Consider the following 17,328-nt stretch of genomic DNA (forward strand, 5'->3'; position numbering starts at 1 on the left):
TGGTTGATAGTTGGTTTTGACTTCTTGTTTGGTTTCATGTTGAAATAACAGCAAACCAGAGGACCTGCGCTGCATGCAACTAGACCTGCAAACTCTGATGAAAGGATCCTGCGAATATTAACGCATTTGCACGAGACTTTGGAGATGCAATGAGAGCTCATCGCTTTTAAAGTGAGCTAAATACTATTTTCGAGACTACATAACTTTATATTGACTTTGCATTGCAAGAAAGGCTAACGAGATTCTGTAAAGTGTTGTTATCCGTATAATGTGCAAATATAATTACAGATTTATAAACCCATTATGACGTGTCTACTTTGATCGCGCATTTAACTGTTGATAAAAATCACATTATTCACAGATATCACTGGGACTTTGCCACTGGACGAAATGTATGTTTTAATCTAGCTAACAGTTTTGATATAAGTGCACGTGAATAAGTTGCAACCAGCTGAACGGAGCGCACGAGATACATGGACAGCGCAGAAGCGGCGTAATATCACAGCTCGAGACACCGTGATGGGCGCGAGGGGATCTGATCCCAAATCCACAGAGCGAAAATTCACAGGTCTGCCTAAAGCACACAGAACTGGCAGACAAAACAGGAGCGTGGATCGCGTGGAGGAGGACAGCGTTTACTCAGGAGGCGACTGCTCTTCTCGTTCTCTCTGGAAAACCTGTGAAGCCCGAGCCCACACTTACTTAACACCTGCTTTCACTTGTGTGGACAAGAATGCCATCATGTTTGAGAATAAGACCACTTCTTCAAAGATTTTAACAAGTTTCTCAGACGGAAACGTCAGCTGGAATGGAAAGAGAAAGTTTACGTTGTGCACTTGGATTTGGTGGGCGTTTATCTGCATGCACGTGCACGTGTTGAGAGCAGTCGCACAAGGTAAGAGTAAAAACACACTTTATGTGCTCTAAGAATATGATGAGTTCCATTCAGATCATGCATAAAAAGTATAATAGCTTATATGCATGGTTTTAATTCTATAAATCAACCTAATGCTGCCATATTGAAGATCATGAATGGTGCATAATATGCATTTGCATGATTTTTACCGCTGCACTGATGTCATGGGGCTTCCAGACTTGATTTCAATGATAATGGCGATTGGAAATATGTGTCTGTCCATGCAACAGACAGATGATCTGAGATCTCTAGATGTGAACATAAGTGGAGTCATTAGATCAGACTGCATGCATGGCCACAGATGGTATATATGCATCATTTGGGCGCCGTTCCCTCTATTATGTTTCTCATAGACGGAACATGATGCATGCATACGTATGGTGAGGCTTTTTGGGACAAGTGTGACAGTTGGTACGCTGAGAAAAGAAACTTACTTTTTGGTGCTGATGTAGTTTAAAAAGAGCTTTTGTAATGAGCATGTTTTTGTGTGCTTGTGCAGAGTAACTTCTAACGTGTTGATGGAGGTGAGCACAAAACATTATGTTCTCACAGATCTAACTGTTCCATATTTTACATCAGACTTGGCCCCATTTTTTTTTTTTTTTGAATTATGGATTTAGTTATTTTAGACATTGTAGGATATAATAGAAATGGTCAGCCATGCGTGATTATTATTGATGAACTCTTTTATTTCTCTGTCAAATTATTTTATTTAGACATACTCAAAACTTTATGGTTCATTAAAAGATTAGAGTCAATTTGCATCATTGCACTGCAATCAAAAGGATAGATGGGCTAAAAAAGCTACTGTGATGCTCATGAATAGAAAGCCTTATCCCTCTGTAAGCTCTTTCCACCCACAATACATGTAGTTTTGTCATTTTAAACGTTCCATTTGCTTTCCTGAAGGCACCGGAAAATTAGTGGCAGTGATTTTCTTTTCAAAAAAGCTTCTTAGGCATAAATATAAAAAAAGCCTAAAACCTGCATTCAGATACAAATAAAATGGTGTTTGGTTTTTGTAACTAAGATTCTGTGCTTTGTCAAGGCAACACAAAAACATGCCTACATAAGGTAATGCTTCATATCATTTTCACTCTGCTATATCACTATCTCAAAGATACTCAAGTGTGAGGTTCTGTTTTGCGTATGGAGTTTTTTGTCCCTTCCACACAGCTTAAGATAAAGACTCAATTGAGATAAAGCCCTGTCATTGGGCAGATAAACGGTGTTCATTCAAACTATACTGTTGTATGTATTCCTCTCATATTGGTATTCCTCTCATATCTAAATCGAAATACCTTATATCTTAATGCCCTGTTGAAAGAGTCAGGGAAATGATGGCAATTTAATTTGTACATATCATGAATGGTGTCAAAGCTATGCTTCAAAGTCTACACTATCCACAGCTGGGATTACTGATTAACTTTGAGCATAGGAAATAGTGCTTTGAAGGCTCCCTTAAAGAGATAGTTTACCCAAAAATGAAAATTAATTCTCTCATCATTTACTCACCCTCATGCCATCCCAGATGTGTATGACTTTCTTTCTTCTACAGAACACAAACAAAGATTTGTAGAAAAATATCTCGGCTCTGTAGGTCCTTACAATGCAAGTGAATGGTGGCCAGGTCTTTGAAGCTCCAAAAAGGAGATAAAAGCATAAAAGTAACCCCTAAGACTCCAGGTTGTGTAATCGAGCTTGAAATCAGTATCGCCAAGGAGACTGCTGTCTAGATGTACAGTGAGAAAGGAGTTACATTTTGGTCTGTTTTCTCCCAAAATCCAGCTGGATCACTTCAGAAGACATTGATTTAACCACTGGAGTATGATGGATTATGTTTATGCTGACTTGATCTTCTTTTTGGCGCTTCAAAGGTCTGATCACCATTCACGTGCATTGAACGGTCCTTCAGTGTTGAGATATTCATCTAAAAATCTTTTTTTGTGTTCTGCAGAAGAAAGAAGGTCATTCACATCTGGGATGGTACGAGGGTGAGTAAATGATGAGAAAATATTTATTTTTGGGTGAACTATCACTGTAAGAGACGCATAGACCATATACAAGCCTAGAAATGGTAAAGCAGACACAACCATCTTTTCGTGGAATCATGTAGTTAATGAATCTCACAGTCAGAGTTTTTTATTGCATGCTTCAAACTTTATGTACTTTATTTAATTTTGAAAGGTTCAGCAAAGTTGAAGAGGTGCATGCAGTGTCAGCCAGTTCTGTGTCAAGGTCTTTGATGTTTGGAAAGCTCCCAGCACTCATCTGGGAATGGGCTAGATATTATTGATCTGAATTGAGGAGCCAACAGCATTATCAGAGCAAGCATATAGAGATGAGGTTGACATTTTAACATTTTTGTTTCATTCAACTTGGATATAGAAAAGAGAAGTGTGGAATTCTTCGATGTTAAAATATTAGGTATTTCATAAAATCAATAAATTGATTATTGTCTGACATTTAAATTAGAAGCCTAATTTTTGTTCTTTCCAATTCACTGTGATTTGGTCTTCTGTTTAAAGTAGTCTGGAGTAATAGCTTTGGGAGACCACAAGGAGGTGATATAACATTTACTGTACTTAATACTGAAGGACAGGGCTGCAGTTAGAAATATGGGGTTGCAGACAGTTATCCCATCAATGTGCGCTACCCCGACGGCTTTCACTGTTGCACACTGTCTACATGTTTATATCCGCGTCTCCTGCTGAACGCGTTTGGTTGTGCTCTACATTATAGAACAGCCTTTCTGTGGGGCCCCCCCCTCCAGTTCGGGCCCCTCTCAAAGCCTGGGCCCAGGACAAAAGGTCCAGTTGTCCCCCCTTATCGGCGGCCCTGCTGAAGGACAAGTCGATTCGGTGCAGACTGCAGTCCAAATTTGTGAATCTAGTCACCATACACACAAAAGTTACAAAGGTTTTTGTACTTCTTCAAGAAGGAACAAAGTGAGGTTGATTGTAGTATTTTGAACAGCCTCTGAACTCGTAGCTGGGCTACACCAACAGATGCCGAGCAGTAGAAAACCATTGTTTCTAATTTCAGAATGCGCCATGTCATCCGCCAGACGCGTCCGTTGTGCAACCCCATTTAAGATACCCTGCCACTCACACTTTACCAAAGCTGTGTTGAGAAATATGCATGTGCATACGAAATTGTGCAACGATTGTCCCTATTTTCAGTATATCTGAAAAAATGCAGATATACAGTATATCAATAATCTTTGGGAAAATTTTCGGATTATCGATGCATAAAAAAGACATAAATCCTAAACCTATAAAATATGTTGTCTTATATAATATTAATATGCAGAGTTTGGGACTGTTTTACCGGCCAATTGCAGAAGAAGAAATGTTTCTCGAAAAATCAGAATTTGACAAGGGAAAAAAATCCCACAGTACACATGCTATACACATCACCAAAAAAATAAAGAAAATAAACAGTGGCCAACCTACCCTCTATTAAAAGTTTCACTCCGTATGTGCTGTATAAGTAAGCTTTCTGTGTGTGGGTGTGTGAAATGAAAAATAAATAATGGTCCTTATTCCAAGAGGCAAACATGGGAAACTACCTTGTGCCCGCCTGCCATAACATGGAAACAGCTCACACATAGAGTCTGTTTCTGAGAACTTGTGCTTTCTTTGAAAGTGTGCTGCCTTACAGCTCCATGACCATTTTCTGCACCTCAAAGTTATACTTCAGTTCAGGTAGGTAGTTGAAGTTCAAAGTGTACATTAGTCCAAATAACGTCGCAGCAGCTAATGCAAAGTTATCCAAATCTTGTAATACCATCTGGCCCTCAAGGACAACCCCGATGTCCTCTGGTCTGTCATGGGCATCTCTGTGTTTGAGAACGTGGTCTCCTCAATGGATCCTTGGATAAAGGCTTTGTCTGCAGCCTGGAGAATTCACATTCTCAAAATGAGATTCAACAAAACACTGGGCACTGCTCATTATACCAAATGTAGTTTCAATAATTTAATAATGTAGATATCATGAGAAACTTAAACTTTTAAATAATGAGAATGAGAAAGATAAAATTTGAAAGTACTGAACCTAATTGTACTCACCGCATACTCTTTCACTAAATTGTCCGGGTCCTCGCTGAGGTACACGCAGAGCACCTTGATAATACATTCTCGTCCAATATCAACATCATCATCCTGTTTTCCCCAATCAAATGTGTACACCAAAAACAAAATTCTGTCTTACTTGAGCCATGGGTTCCATGATGGTCTGCAGTCTTCTTCCTATCTGTCCTCCTCACTTATGAAATAGCTTTAGAAATTTGTCAGACAGCACATCTATCTGTGACAGAAATCTGGTGGTATGGTGGTAATGCGCTAAATTCGGCATTTATCTGAAAACAAGAGTGATCACATATAAAAATACTGTTGAAATGCAATTCTGAAAGACACACATTCAAAAAGGGTTAAAAACATTTACCATTAAATTAGTAAATACAGTTTAAAAACCTAGAATGTTTTTGTCATAAAACTTTTCTTATAATATTATAATTGTCCTAGTTTTTAATATAATTTATACACCCCACATTTTGTTTTGCTGCTACAACTAGCTTGTTTTTAGTCAGTGTTCATGTAAAACAGATTGAATATCCTGTATCAACAGGTCCGGCTTATACAAGCTTCCTGTGAAAAAAATTTCAGAAATTTCCAAAAAGGTAAAATAGTCAAATGATCAAGTTAAACTTGGGTTATTAGACAAGCCCCAGGTGGTGATAAAAAAAAAAACATCCAAACCGTAGAAATTTTAAACAATTCACAATGTTGAGTTTTGACAGTTTCCACAAAGCTGCTGCTACACTGTTAACATATTCAATTCCAAAATACCTGCACTGAAACAATGATCTACAAAAAATTTCATTAATGACATACCTCGCTTACATCAAAGAGTGCTGGCCATCTTGCCCTGAAGTCTCGGATCATGGGGATGTCACGAACCACTTCATATCTCCTATAAGCAAATGTCTTTCCATTTTCATCATAACCACCTCACTGTTGTTGTTGTTCTTCACATCTGAAAGGGGTGGGGGGGGGGGGGGGGTTTACTTCAGACTGCCGTGGTCCTTTGATGGCAGAAGCAGCACTTGATTTGCCCTCCGGTTTGTGCTTAACAGAGTTTACAGTCACCTCAGGACATCCCAGTTTTCTCAAGTGAGTGCAGTAAATTGCAAGTTTTATTCTTTAAGCTAGCTTTCCAACCAGCATATCCTGTAAGGGAGCCTTTCTCAGTGAGACAAGGATGTTTAGAGATGAGGGCCTCTCCATCTGTGTTAAACTCTTTATCAGTGACATAAACTTTGTATCGGACAATTTCTTGAACCAGGCCTTCAAGAATGTTCAACTTAAGTTTAGGATCTGGAGTAAACAATGTACCCTTCTCTTTGTATGCTGCATTGTCTCGCTCAAGTTTCAGCTCTGCATCAAAGCAAAACTGAGGAGCACGGAAGATGCTGGGCCAAAATTGCCTAGAGCAGGATGTCTCCGACTCTGTTGAAGAGAGTATGTCAGTGTCAGCACACCCACTAGACAGGGATGAGGATTCATCCAGAGAGGAATGGCATAAAGCAGTAGCTAACTTTAGTTTTAAAGTCATTAAACTTTTTCCAGAGGTAGGTAAAGCTTCAGAGAATTCAGCATATTTCCTTCTTAAAAACTGATAAAAATGAATTATTAATTTTACATTTATTTTTCCAACTGGTTGGTGAAGCATTAGAAAAATAAGGTGATTTCCTACATATGTTAATCTGAGACAGCTAATCCACATGGCATTTCAACCACTAGAAATATAGACAGCTATGCATTTAAACATCAAATGTTTAAAAAAAGAAATACAATATCTGAGACAGCTCATCAAAATGTCAACTTATTAACCAAAAACTAAATTAAAAATTACTTTAAAAATTAGTATAATTAAGACTTTTGGGTTATGCTCACCAAATCCACAGATGCAGATCATTCAAAGCAAAGCAGTCATCAAAAGCTTTGACTACAGAAACATCAGAGACATACACGTGAATGCAACCACTTAAATAAACGTTAATTATATATTGCCTTTGAATAATACTTATAATTACATAGATTTTATTTTTTATATTTTTTTAAAATTACACTAATCTTTCAATTAATTTTCTTTTTCCACCAAATAACTGAATTTCACCACTTCTGTATAGCCTATCTGAGAGAGCACATACAAATGTTCACTGAAACACCTAAAATTAAGTTAAAAATAAAACAATGCAATTAAAAGATCTGAATAATACTCACCACTACTACCAAACAGCATTCAAAGCAAAGCAGAAGTCAGTCTGGAGGAACAAGTTATGTCTTGACAGGAGGAACACCAGGTATCTATACAGCAACACAATTAAATGTTACTTTTACATATAAAAATATATAAGAAAAGACATTAAAAAACAAGCCATATACTGGCCTTTTGACTATAAACACAGTCTACAGATAAATATCAGTAATTGTTTTTGTTCAGATTCAAAGCTATACAGCCCAGCCTACCCCTGATTGAATTTTCTTTGTTTTGTGGTGGCAGGCATGTTTCAACAAGTCAACGCTAACTTTACATCCCCTCCCCCACCCCGCATTAGTTGGTTTAAGACACTGTTGGCGCCACCAGTTAACATTAGTCTCTCTCTTAGTTAGTCGACATACACAGAAAAAATATGCCTGAGGGATTGCACACAATTTGAAAAACTTTAATACACATCATAATATTCAATGGTGGCTAAAGCTACTGTTATCGTTAGCTAACTTGAGCATTAGCATTAACTTTCCATCATGTTGCTCGATATAACCAGTACATAAAAACATTACCTCCATGAAAATATACACATTCAAAAGGGCTACTCTCTGTTTCTCACTGGCATTTTAGTTTGAAATTTTAATTACCTTCACAGTGTAGAGCTCTGGACCCACAATAACTTTTACAAAGCGAGAGGCCAAATGGCAGACTGTGGTGCAGTTGGTTTTCCCTCTTGAAGCGTACATGTATTCCCAGTGGGCGAAGTTTCCGGAGAAAACATAACTACTTTCTTACGTTTCAACAAGACTAATTCTAAAAGATTGAACATCCTTCAACAATAAATGAATGGTGCAAGACTAAAATATGTTTAGATGTGCTATATACATTTATCATGTAGGAAATATGAACAGCATATTTGCAAATTCAACAATTGCCCTTTTTTCAGTTCATTACTGATGTAAAAAAAAAAAACAGCACCATCACTATTTGAAAAAGTCATTTTTGATCAAATCTAGACAGGCCCCATTTCCAGCAGCCATCACTCCAACACCTTATCCTTGAGAAATCATGCTAATTTGCTAATTTGGTACTAGAAAATCACTTGCCATTATATCAAACACTGCTGAAAGCTATTTGGTTCGTTAAATGAAGCTTAACATTGTCTTTGTTTTTGAGTTGCTACAGCTCCATTGTTTTGAGGAATGAAGGTTATACAATGCTTGAAATTGCCAAAAAACTGAAGATTTCATACAAAGGTGTACACTACAGTCTTGAAAGACAAAGGACAACTGGCTCTAACAAGGACAGAAAGAGATGTTGAAGGCCAGATGTACAATGAAACAAGAGCATAAGTACATCAGAGTCTCTAGTTTGAGAAATAGATGCCTCACATGTCCTCAGCTGACAGCTTCATTGAATTCTACCCACTCAACACCAGTTTCATGTACAACAGTAAAGAGAAGACTCAGGGGTGCAGGCCTTATAAGAATTGCAAAGAAAAAGCCACTTTTGAAACAGAAAAACAAAAAGAAAAAGGTTAGAGTGGGCAAAGAAACGCAGACATTGGACAACAGATAATTGGAAAAGAGTGTTATGGATCTTAACCCCATTGAGCTTTTGTGGGATCAGCTAGACTGTAAGGTGCGTGAGAAGTGCCCGACAAGACAGCCACATCTATGGCAAGTGCTACAGGAAGCATGGGGTGAAATGTCACCGGAGTATCTGGACAAACTGACAGCTAGAATGCCAAGGATCTGCAAAGCTGTCATTGCTGCAAGTAGAGGATTTTGAAGTAGTTTAAGAATTTTTTTCAAATTGTAATAGTAATTTTTCACGTTATTAATGTCCTGACTATACATTGTGATCAGTTGAATGCCACTTTGGTGAATAAAAGTACCAATTTCTTTCCATAAGAGCAAAATCTGTACATTATTCCAAACTTTTGGCTGCCACTGGGTATATATATATATATACACCGATCAGCCACAACATTAAAACCACCTGCCTAATATTGTGCAGGTCCCCCTCGTGCCGCCAAAACAGTGCCAACAGTTGGTTTTAGTGTTGTGGCTGATTGGTATATATATATATATATATATATATATATATATATATATATATATATACACTAAATACTTACTGTTGCAACTTCTGGCTATAATAAAATAACATCAAGCACAGTTTTGATATATATATCAAAACTGTTCTTGATGTTATTTTATTATAGCCAGAAGTTGCAACAGTAAGTATTTAGTCACAGTTTGTTTGAATGAAAAAGCTGCCAATTATACCCTAAAATTGCATTTGGCTCTCATATTAATGGAATAGTTCACCCAAAAATGAAATGGTAATGTCACGCGTCATATGGAGGAGGAGTCAGGAAGCACGTCATTGTTTACAATAGAAACTTGCACAGACCACAGACCAAGCGCTGTTCACAAACCAAAACAGTCCAAAACAATTTCAAAACAATATAAAATAAAATAAAAAAATCATTTCCAAATAATAATTAAAAGAAAAACAATGTAAACAATGACGCGCTTCCTGACTCCTCCTCCACGTGACCTTACCAACGAGCTTACATCATCCCTCTCATGAGCACGCGTCACAGAGATGTACGGAAGCGAACATTTGTAGTTAAAAAGTATATAAGTATTGTTTTGTTTCACAAAATAATCAATTGCTTGGGTTCAGAAGAACTTTATTTGTCGACTGGAGTCATGTGGATTATTTTGATGCACCCTAAATATGCATTTTGGACTATCAAAAAATGGAGTACATTCACTTGCATTGTTTAAAGGAGGAGGCCTGAAATTAAATCCTAAAAATGTTAAATTCTGTTTTGATGAAGACAGAAACTCAGATACATCTTGGATGGCCTGAGGGTGAGTAAATTATCAGCAAATTTTCTTTAATGCAACAAACCCTGGCAAATCTAGCTTTTTGCAGGTGTTTATGTTTGTCTCAAATCATAAACTTCAGTTGATTTTCTGGCTGCTTGTGTCTGGCAGAAAATTACAGTGCCCTTAAAACCAAACACCCGGGCAGAGAGGGAGTTTGTCAAGTAGTAGCAGTTGCACAATCCTCTGTTGTGCTTCTAGAAAGGTCTCTGGGCTAATGATGTTTGTGCCAGAGCATTGTGCAGGTAAATGTAGTTTCTTCTGCGAGCACGAGCTTCATGTGCTGTAAATCATTTGCTAGCTGTGCCAGCAGACAAATCCACACTACTCATTTATGGCTGTAAACTATTATATTTCACTTCCTCACCATCTGTGCAATCAGCTACCTAGGTTTCTTTTTCCGCAGGATCCTTCTGTATCAGAAGAATCTTCTTTAAAAAATGTGAAGTTTGTATCAGAAAACAAAGAAGCAACGGCACAGACTGCGGCAGTGCAGCTCCATATGTTTTCTTGACTGCCATCATTTTGATTATTGATTTGTACACAAATCATTGTGTATACAGTACATGCAACGCATGAGCAGCCATTGATTCCACAGTTGTGCAATGCTGCCAGCTCATCCAGGTGAAGGTTACTACATAGTAATTCACGTCAAAGTTGAAAAATTGCCTCCTTTCCTCTAAATTAAAATGATGAGTACAGCTCCCCGGAATGAAGATTTCTGTCAGTGCTGCTTAACAAAAATTCAAATTTTAAATTCTGTTTCACATCCTGCTAACCATTCTATAAAGAAAGGTTAATAATTACATACATTGTTTCCGTGAAGGTTAATTAAATTTTTAATTGTTTTTCTTGGAGTTAGGTGAGGCAAAATTAGGCGTTACGTTCCCTCCTTGATTGTATTGCTCAAAACTTTAATTGCATTTCCAGCTAATTGCGAAGTGAATTAATTTATGTGACCGGATTTGACACTTCAGATTAGACCTAAATTACACAAACATCACATGGAAAAACATTCAGCAGACTAAACATGCACTTAGCCAAATGAATCTAAAACAGGGCTTAAAGGAATAGTTCACCCAAAAATTAAAATTCTCTCATCAGTTACTCATCCTCCTGCCATCCCAGATGTGTATGACTTTCTTTCTTCAGCAGAACACAAATTTAGATTTTTAGAAGAATATTTCAGCTCATCCAATGCAAGTGAATGGGTGCCAAAATTTTGATGCTCCAAAAAGCACATAAATGCAGCATGAAAGTATTCCATACGACTCCAGTGTTTTAGTCCATATCTTCAGAAGTGATATGATAGGTGTGGTGAGAAACAGATCAGTATTTAAGTTCTTTTTTGCTAGATATTCTCCCTGCCCATTAGAGGGTGATATGCATGAAGAATGTGAATCACCAAATCACAAGAAGAAGAATGTGAAAGTTAAAGTGGAGATTGACTGAGCAGGGAGGAGAATTTATATTAAAAAAGGACTTAAATATTGATCTGTTTCTCACCCACACCAATCATATCACTTCTGAATAGGGCTGAAACGATTAATCGACGTTATCTACAATGTCGACAGTAAAAAATTGTTGACATTTTTTTTCGTTGTCGAATAGTTATTTCATCTCATTTAATGTAACATAACAAGATCACATTAAACTCTAATGATGGCATGCAAGAGCAGCACTGCAGCTCAAGTACATGATTGAGGAGAGGAAGAAAACACAGCTCACAGTCCAGACGCACTCCAAACAGCTTCAGGTGATGCAGATCGCAAAGTATGAGGAAATTATACAAAAATACAAAATAAGTAAATACTCTCATTGTGAAATAAAGCGGAGCCGGAGCTCAAGCAAAACTTGCATGTCAGAGCGTTTTGATTTTCTCCCCTTCTCTCCCCAATTTGGAATGCCCAATTCCCAATGCGCTCTAGATCCTCGTGGTGGCGTAGTGACTCGCCTCAATCTAAGTGGTGGAGGACAAATCTCAGTTGCCTCCGCATCTGAGACAGTCAATCCGCGCATCTTATCACGTGGCTTGTTGAGCAAGTTTCCGCAAAGACCTAGCGCGCGTGGAGGCCCACGCTATTCCCGCGGCATCCATGCACAACTCACCATGTGCCGCACCGAGAGAGAGAACCACATTATAGCGACCACGAGGAGGTTAACCCAACATGACTCTACCCACCCTAGCAACCGGGCCAATTGGTTGCTTAGGAAACCTGACTGGAGTCACTCAGCACGCCCTGGATTCGAACTTGCGACTCCAGGTGTGGTAGTCAGCGTCTTTACTTGCTGAGCTACCCAGGCCCATATGTCAGAGCAACTTTAAAGGAAACACCCCGGCGTTATATCTGTAATGCATCCTTTATTAAAGTTCAAATAATAAGGAAGCAGGTCATGTAAATGAGGAAAAACTCAGAAACTGGCATTTTTCTGTGCGGTCAGTGCCTCTTCTACGAGTTGTGTGAAGTAGGGATGCACATTAATGGTGAAAAGGATAATCACGATTATTTTGCTCTGTTATTTGAAAACTTTTTTTAATTACAGGGCTGCACAATTTGAACAAATAAATAAATAAATACTGTTGCCACTGCTTAGATCTTGATTCTAAAAGAACAAAAAACATAAAATTACATAAAACTGTACCTCTCATTTTAAATACGTTTTTAGAACTGCAAACTAGTAAATGATTCCTTTTGACCAAAATTAAGGCATGTTTTGCCCATTCTTTACTGCTAATAGAAACAGTTGCTCAGGTGTTTACACTTGCATCCTCTTTTAAGATCCATTCTTTAATTATTATTATTATTATTATTATTATTAATATTGTTATTATATCCTCATAACCTACAGTAATATATAGGCTAATAGTAATATATTTCTGTAATAATTGAGCGTGCAGAATTGCTATACAGTCTCCAGCATCTATTTTGAAGGAAGCCTTATTATTTTATCAAGCCTTTTATTTTGAATGAAGACAATGTTGTTTCCAGCAGGTGACAGTGGCATTTTGTGCTCCTTCCATACATGGAGAAATGCTCTCGTCTCTTCCTCACTCCACACAACCCCGGTGCCATGGGGTTACTTTAGATTTGTTACACACTTGTTAAGGCCAAATATATTTGGAATTAGGCAAATGTGCAACTGAGGTAAATGCATAGTGCTTTAAAATAACACGGTCAGCGCACATTAGCGATGTGCACACACCGAACTCAGAGCACAGCTGTTCTGCATAAAACATACATAATCAAAGCACGAGATGGAATTAATTTCATGTGCATGGAGCACAGAACGCCATATCATTATCCTTGTGCGATGCACATACGAGACTCGTAAACATCTGTGGTACAGTTCTGTATTTCAGCGTGTGCTCGAAAGAGAAACAGTGATTGGTCAGTAGCAAACTTTTGAAGAGTGCGTGATTGGTCAGGTGAGGTGAAAACGGACAAGGAAAGAGCTTGTGATTTGATCTATCATACGTAGACACAGCCAATAATTAAAATGAACAACAATTTGCAACTTTACCTGGCTTACACCTTCTGTTTGCTAGCTCACTAATAACGCAGACGATTATGCTTAATTAACCGTGAGAGGCAGAAATCGTGACCGCAATTCAAATACGATTAATTGTGCAGCCCTACCGTGAAGTGACCCGATCTAAGGGGGAGAGATTGAGACTACACTCGGTTGATGCACACTCTGGCGTGGGGACACACGTCCCTCGCACATGCTTGCTGCAGCTAGATTGTAAAGTGATGGCCTGCAACGTATTGAATCATAATATATTTGTCAAGGTGTGTATCTTATCAGGAAGAAATCGGTGATACGCAGCTTTTTTAAGAGAAAGTTTGTTTTTTTGTGAGTTAAAGATGGATGAGTTTTTGATTTGTTGCCATTACATTTAATTTAGCAGATATACTGCAGAAGAAAAATGTGTTATATGAGAATGTTGAATATAATATTAAATATTTTAAAATACCTAAAAATACTTATAACAAGTTATCTGAGAAGCAGCATATAAGATATTTAGACTTGCATTCAGATAATACTGCATATCTTGAATATAAGTATATTTTGTCTTTACTGCACTTTCAGAAGTATGAACAAGTGAAAAAATACACTTATATACAAAAATATACTTATATTTTAGATACATTCTCTGAAACCAAGTCTAAATATCTTATATGTTGCTTCTCAGGCAAATGTATCTTGTTTTATGTCTTTTTAAATGTTTTTAAAGGGATAACAAGACCAAAAACACAAAAAAAGTTTTTTTTTTTTTTTTTGGAGCTTCAAAATTTTGGCAGCCATTCACTTCCATTGCATGGATCAAAAGAGCTGAGAAATGATTCTAAAAATCTTAATTCAAGTTCAGCAGATGAAAGAAAGTCATACACATCTGGGATGACATAAGGGTGAGTAAATGATGAGAGAATTTTCATTTTTGGGTGAACTATTCCTTTAAGCATTTTTTTTCTGCTTGCCCGGTTGGGCCGATAGTTCAGATTTTTACTTGCCTTGCCAACGCTTTTTTTAAAACATAATCAAAACCTCACCTATGTAAGCCAGCTAGATAATTCTTTCCTTGATGGAAACAAGTTTAAATCAGCAGAATTTGCTACAATGTTTAATACAGTAGATCACAGGAATCTGTTTGCAAACCATAAAAGCACCTTTACAAGATCAACAAATGTTAGAAATGAGTGACAATGCAGCACTGGTCGATAGGGGAAGTGACCATTCCATCATCTGACCTGACACTCTCACACACTGTCCCGAAGCCAGCGGGCCATCCTTATTGTGGAGCCCTGTTAGAAAGATTTCTAATACAATCATCAGACCAAGGCTAGATATAGTACATACTGATCTGGCAGAAAAATGCTAAATATTGCCTACAGAAAGACTTGGTTCCCTATCTGTCACACACTCGACGTTGTGTCGATGTAGTGACACTAGGGGTCACTCTTGGGAGCCCCAAACACCTCTGCTTTTTGAAAAAAGGCCAATGGGAATTGGCGAGTGGAATTTGCATGCCACTCCCCCGGACATATGGGTATAAAAGGAGCTGTTATGCAACCACTCATTCAGATTTTCTCTTCGGAGCCGAGCGATTGCATTCAGTACACTGAATTCAGTTCACCTCAAACTGCTGGATTTTATGGCGCTATTCACTGGCTTCTCCACCTCTGCACCCATGGAATGCAAAGAATGCCCCTGGGCACTTCGGCAGAACAAACAAAAAGAGTATGTTTACAATTCTAAAAGAGTGACACACACGGAACGTCTTTTTAAAGATGCCTTTCCGTTTGTGTGTTATTCCTAGTTGCGGTCGTTATCTCCGCTTCTGATGGTCATGATCGCTGTCTTACGTGTCTGGGCGCTGCCCACACGGAGACTTCGTTCGTGGATGGGTCTTGACCTCATTGCGAGAACATGACCATGGCAATGTTGCGGTTGCGGCTTGCCTTCATAAGAAAGCAAGCCACCCCAGTGGCTCCCCACCTCGGTCCTTCTACCTACAGGTATAAGGCCGCATCGGCTAGCACTGGGGGCGATTTGGGGACTCAATGGGACCACCTCCGCCGGGTAACCCCCTACGGACCTCCCATTCCTCAGCATGCTTGCTTGTCCCAGTCGAGCTCTCGGATGAGACCGCCGGCTCGTCTCAGGGCGAGTTCAACCTCTTATTCGGGGCCCGGGAAGACGATGAGTTATCTAGCGCAGCATCGGAGAGCGGGCTCGTCCACTCTGACGCGGAGACTTCAGCTGGGCTTCCTACTTCAGGTATGGTCGCCCAGTCTCAGGCCGACACGGAGATGATGGACATGCTTTCCCGGGCAGCCACGAGCGTCGGGCTAGAGTGGAACCCTCCACTCTCCCCTGTTCTGTTTTGTTCAGTTTCCAGCCAAAGTAATAAAACTTTAGGCTACATGAGAGCCTTTAATGATTCACATCGCATACACTCACGTTACATACACTGATTAGCCAAAACATTATGACCACCTGCCTAATATGTGGTTGGTCCTCCATGTGCTGCCAAAACAGTGCCAATCCACCGAGCCATGGACTCTACAAGACCCCTGAAAGTGTTTTATGGTATCTGGAACAAAGATATAGCAGCAGATCCTTCAAGTCCTTTAAGTTGCGAGGTGGAGCAGCCATGGATCAGACTTGTTGTTCCAGCACATACCACAGATGCTCAATCTGATTGAGAGCTGGGGAATCTGGAGGCCAGGGCAACACCTTGAACTTTTCATCATTTTCCTCAAACTATTCCCGAACAATGTCTACAGTGTGGCAGGGCACATTATCCTGCTGAAAGAGGCCAGGGAATCAGGGAATACCGTTGCCATGATGGGGTGTACCTGGCCTACAACGATGTTTAGGTAGGTGGCACGTGTCAAATTGACGTCCACATGAATGGCCGGACCCTGGGTTTCCCAGCAGAACATTGCCTAGAGCGTCACACTCCCTCCACCGGCTTGTCATCTTCCCACAGTACATCCTGGTGCCATCACTTCCCCAGGAAAACGGCGCACACGTACACGGCCATCCACATGATGTAAAAAAAAAACCGGATTCATCAGACCAGGCGAAATTCTTCCACTGCTCCAAGGTCCAGTTCTGATGCTCGCATGCCCATTGTACTGTATGCGCTTTGACGGTGGACAGGGCTCATCATGGGTACTCTGACCTGTCTGCAGCTATGCAGCCCCATACGCAGCAGGGTGCGATGCACTGTGTGTTGAGACACGTTCCTCCCATAACATCATAAAATTTTTCTGGGACTTGTGCCACAGTAGACCTTCTGTCAGTTCAGACCAGACAGAATAGCCTTTGTTGCCCTGGCACATCAATGAGCCTTGGGCGGCCAACACCCTGTTGCTGGTTTGTGGTTTGTCCCTCCTTGGACCATTGTCAGTAGGTACTCATCACTGCTGACCGGAGCACCCTACAAGCCTTGTCGTTTCAGAGATGCTCTGACCCAGTCATCTGGCAATAACAATTTGGCCCTTGTCAAAGTCACTCAGGTCTTTACTCCTGCCCATTTGTCCTGCATTCAACACGTTGACTACGAGAACTGATTGTTCGCTTACCATCTAATCTACCCAGACCTTGGCATGTGCCCTTGTTAGGAGATGATCAACATTATTAGCTTCACCTGTGAGTGGTCATAATGTTTGGGCTCATCAGTGAACATTTATTGCTTCACTTTCATTAATCTCTATGAAGTTGAGC

The 17,328-nt window shown here is 39.4% G+C and overlaps 1 protein-coding gene and 1 long non-coding RNA gene across 2 annotated transcripts in view; one reads left to right on the forward strand and one right to left on the reverse strand.

Moving 5' to 3' along the window:
• The first annotated feature begins 288 nt into the window (after window positions 1-288).
• Window positions 289-17,328, forward strand: part of LOC127450172 (protein sidekick-1-like) — a 539,544-nt gene continuing 522,504 nt past the window's right edge. The window contains exon 1 of the mRNA XM_051714029.1: window positions 289-895. Coding sequence (XP_051569989.1) covers window positions 520-895 — 376 coding nt within the window. The 5' untranslated portion in view covers window positions 289-519. The remainder of the gene's footprint in view (window positions 896-17,328) is intronic.
• LOC127450210 (uncharacterized) lies at window positions 6,180-7,283 on the reverse strand. Its single transcript, XR_007898930.1, has 3 exons — window positions 7,204-7,283; window positions 6,874-6,925; window positions 6,180-6,426 (listed from the first exon to the last, which is right to left on the reverse strand). It is a non-coding gene; the product is annotated as an uncharacterized LOC127450210 (long non-coding RNA).

Source organism: Myxocyprinus asiaticus, chromosome 13 (assembly GCF_019703515.2).
Source record: "Myxocyprinus asiaticus isolate MX2 ecotype Aquarium Trade chromosome 13, UBuf_Myxa_2, whole genome shotgun sequence".
Taxonomy (NCBI): Eukaryota; Metazoa; Chordata; class Actinopteri; order Cypriniformes; family Catostomidae; genus Myxocyprinus; species Myxocyprinus asiaticus.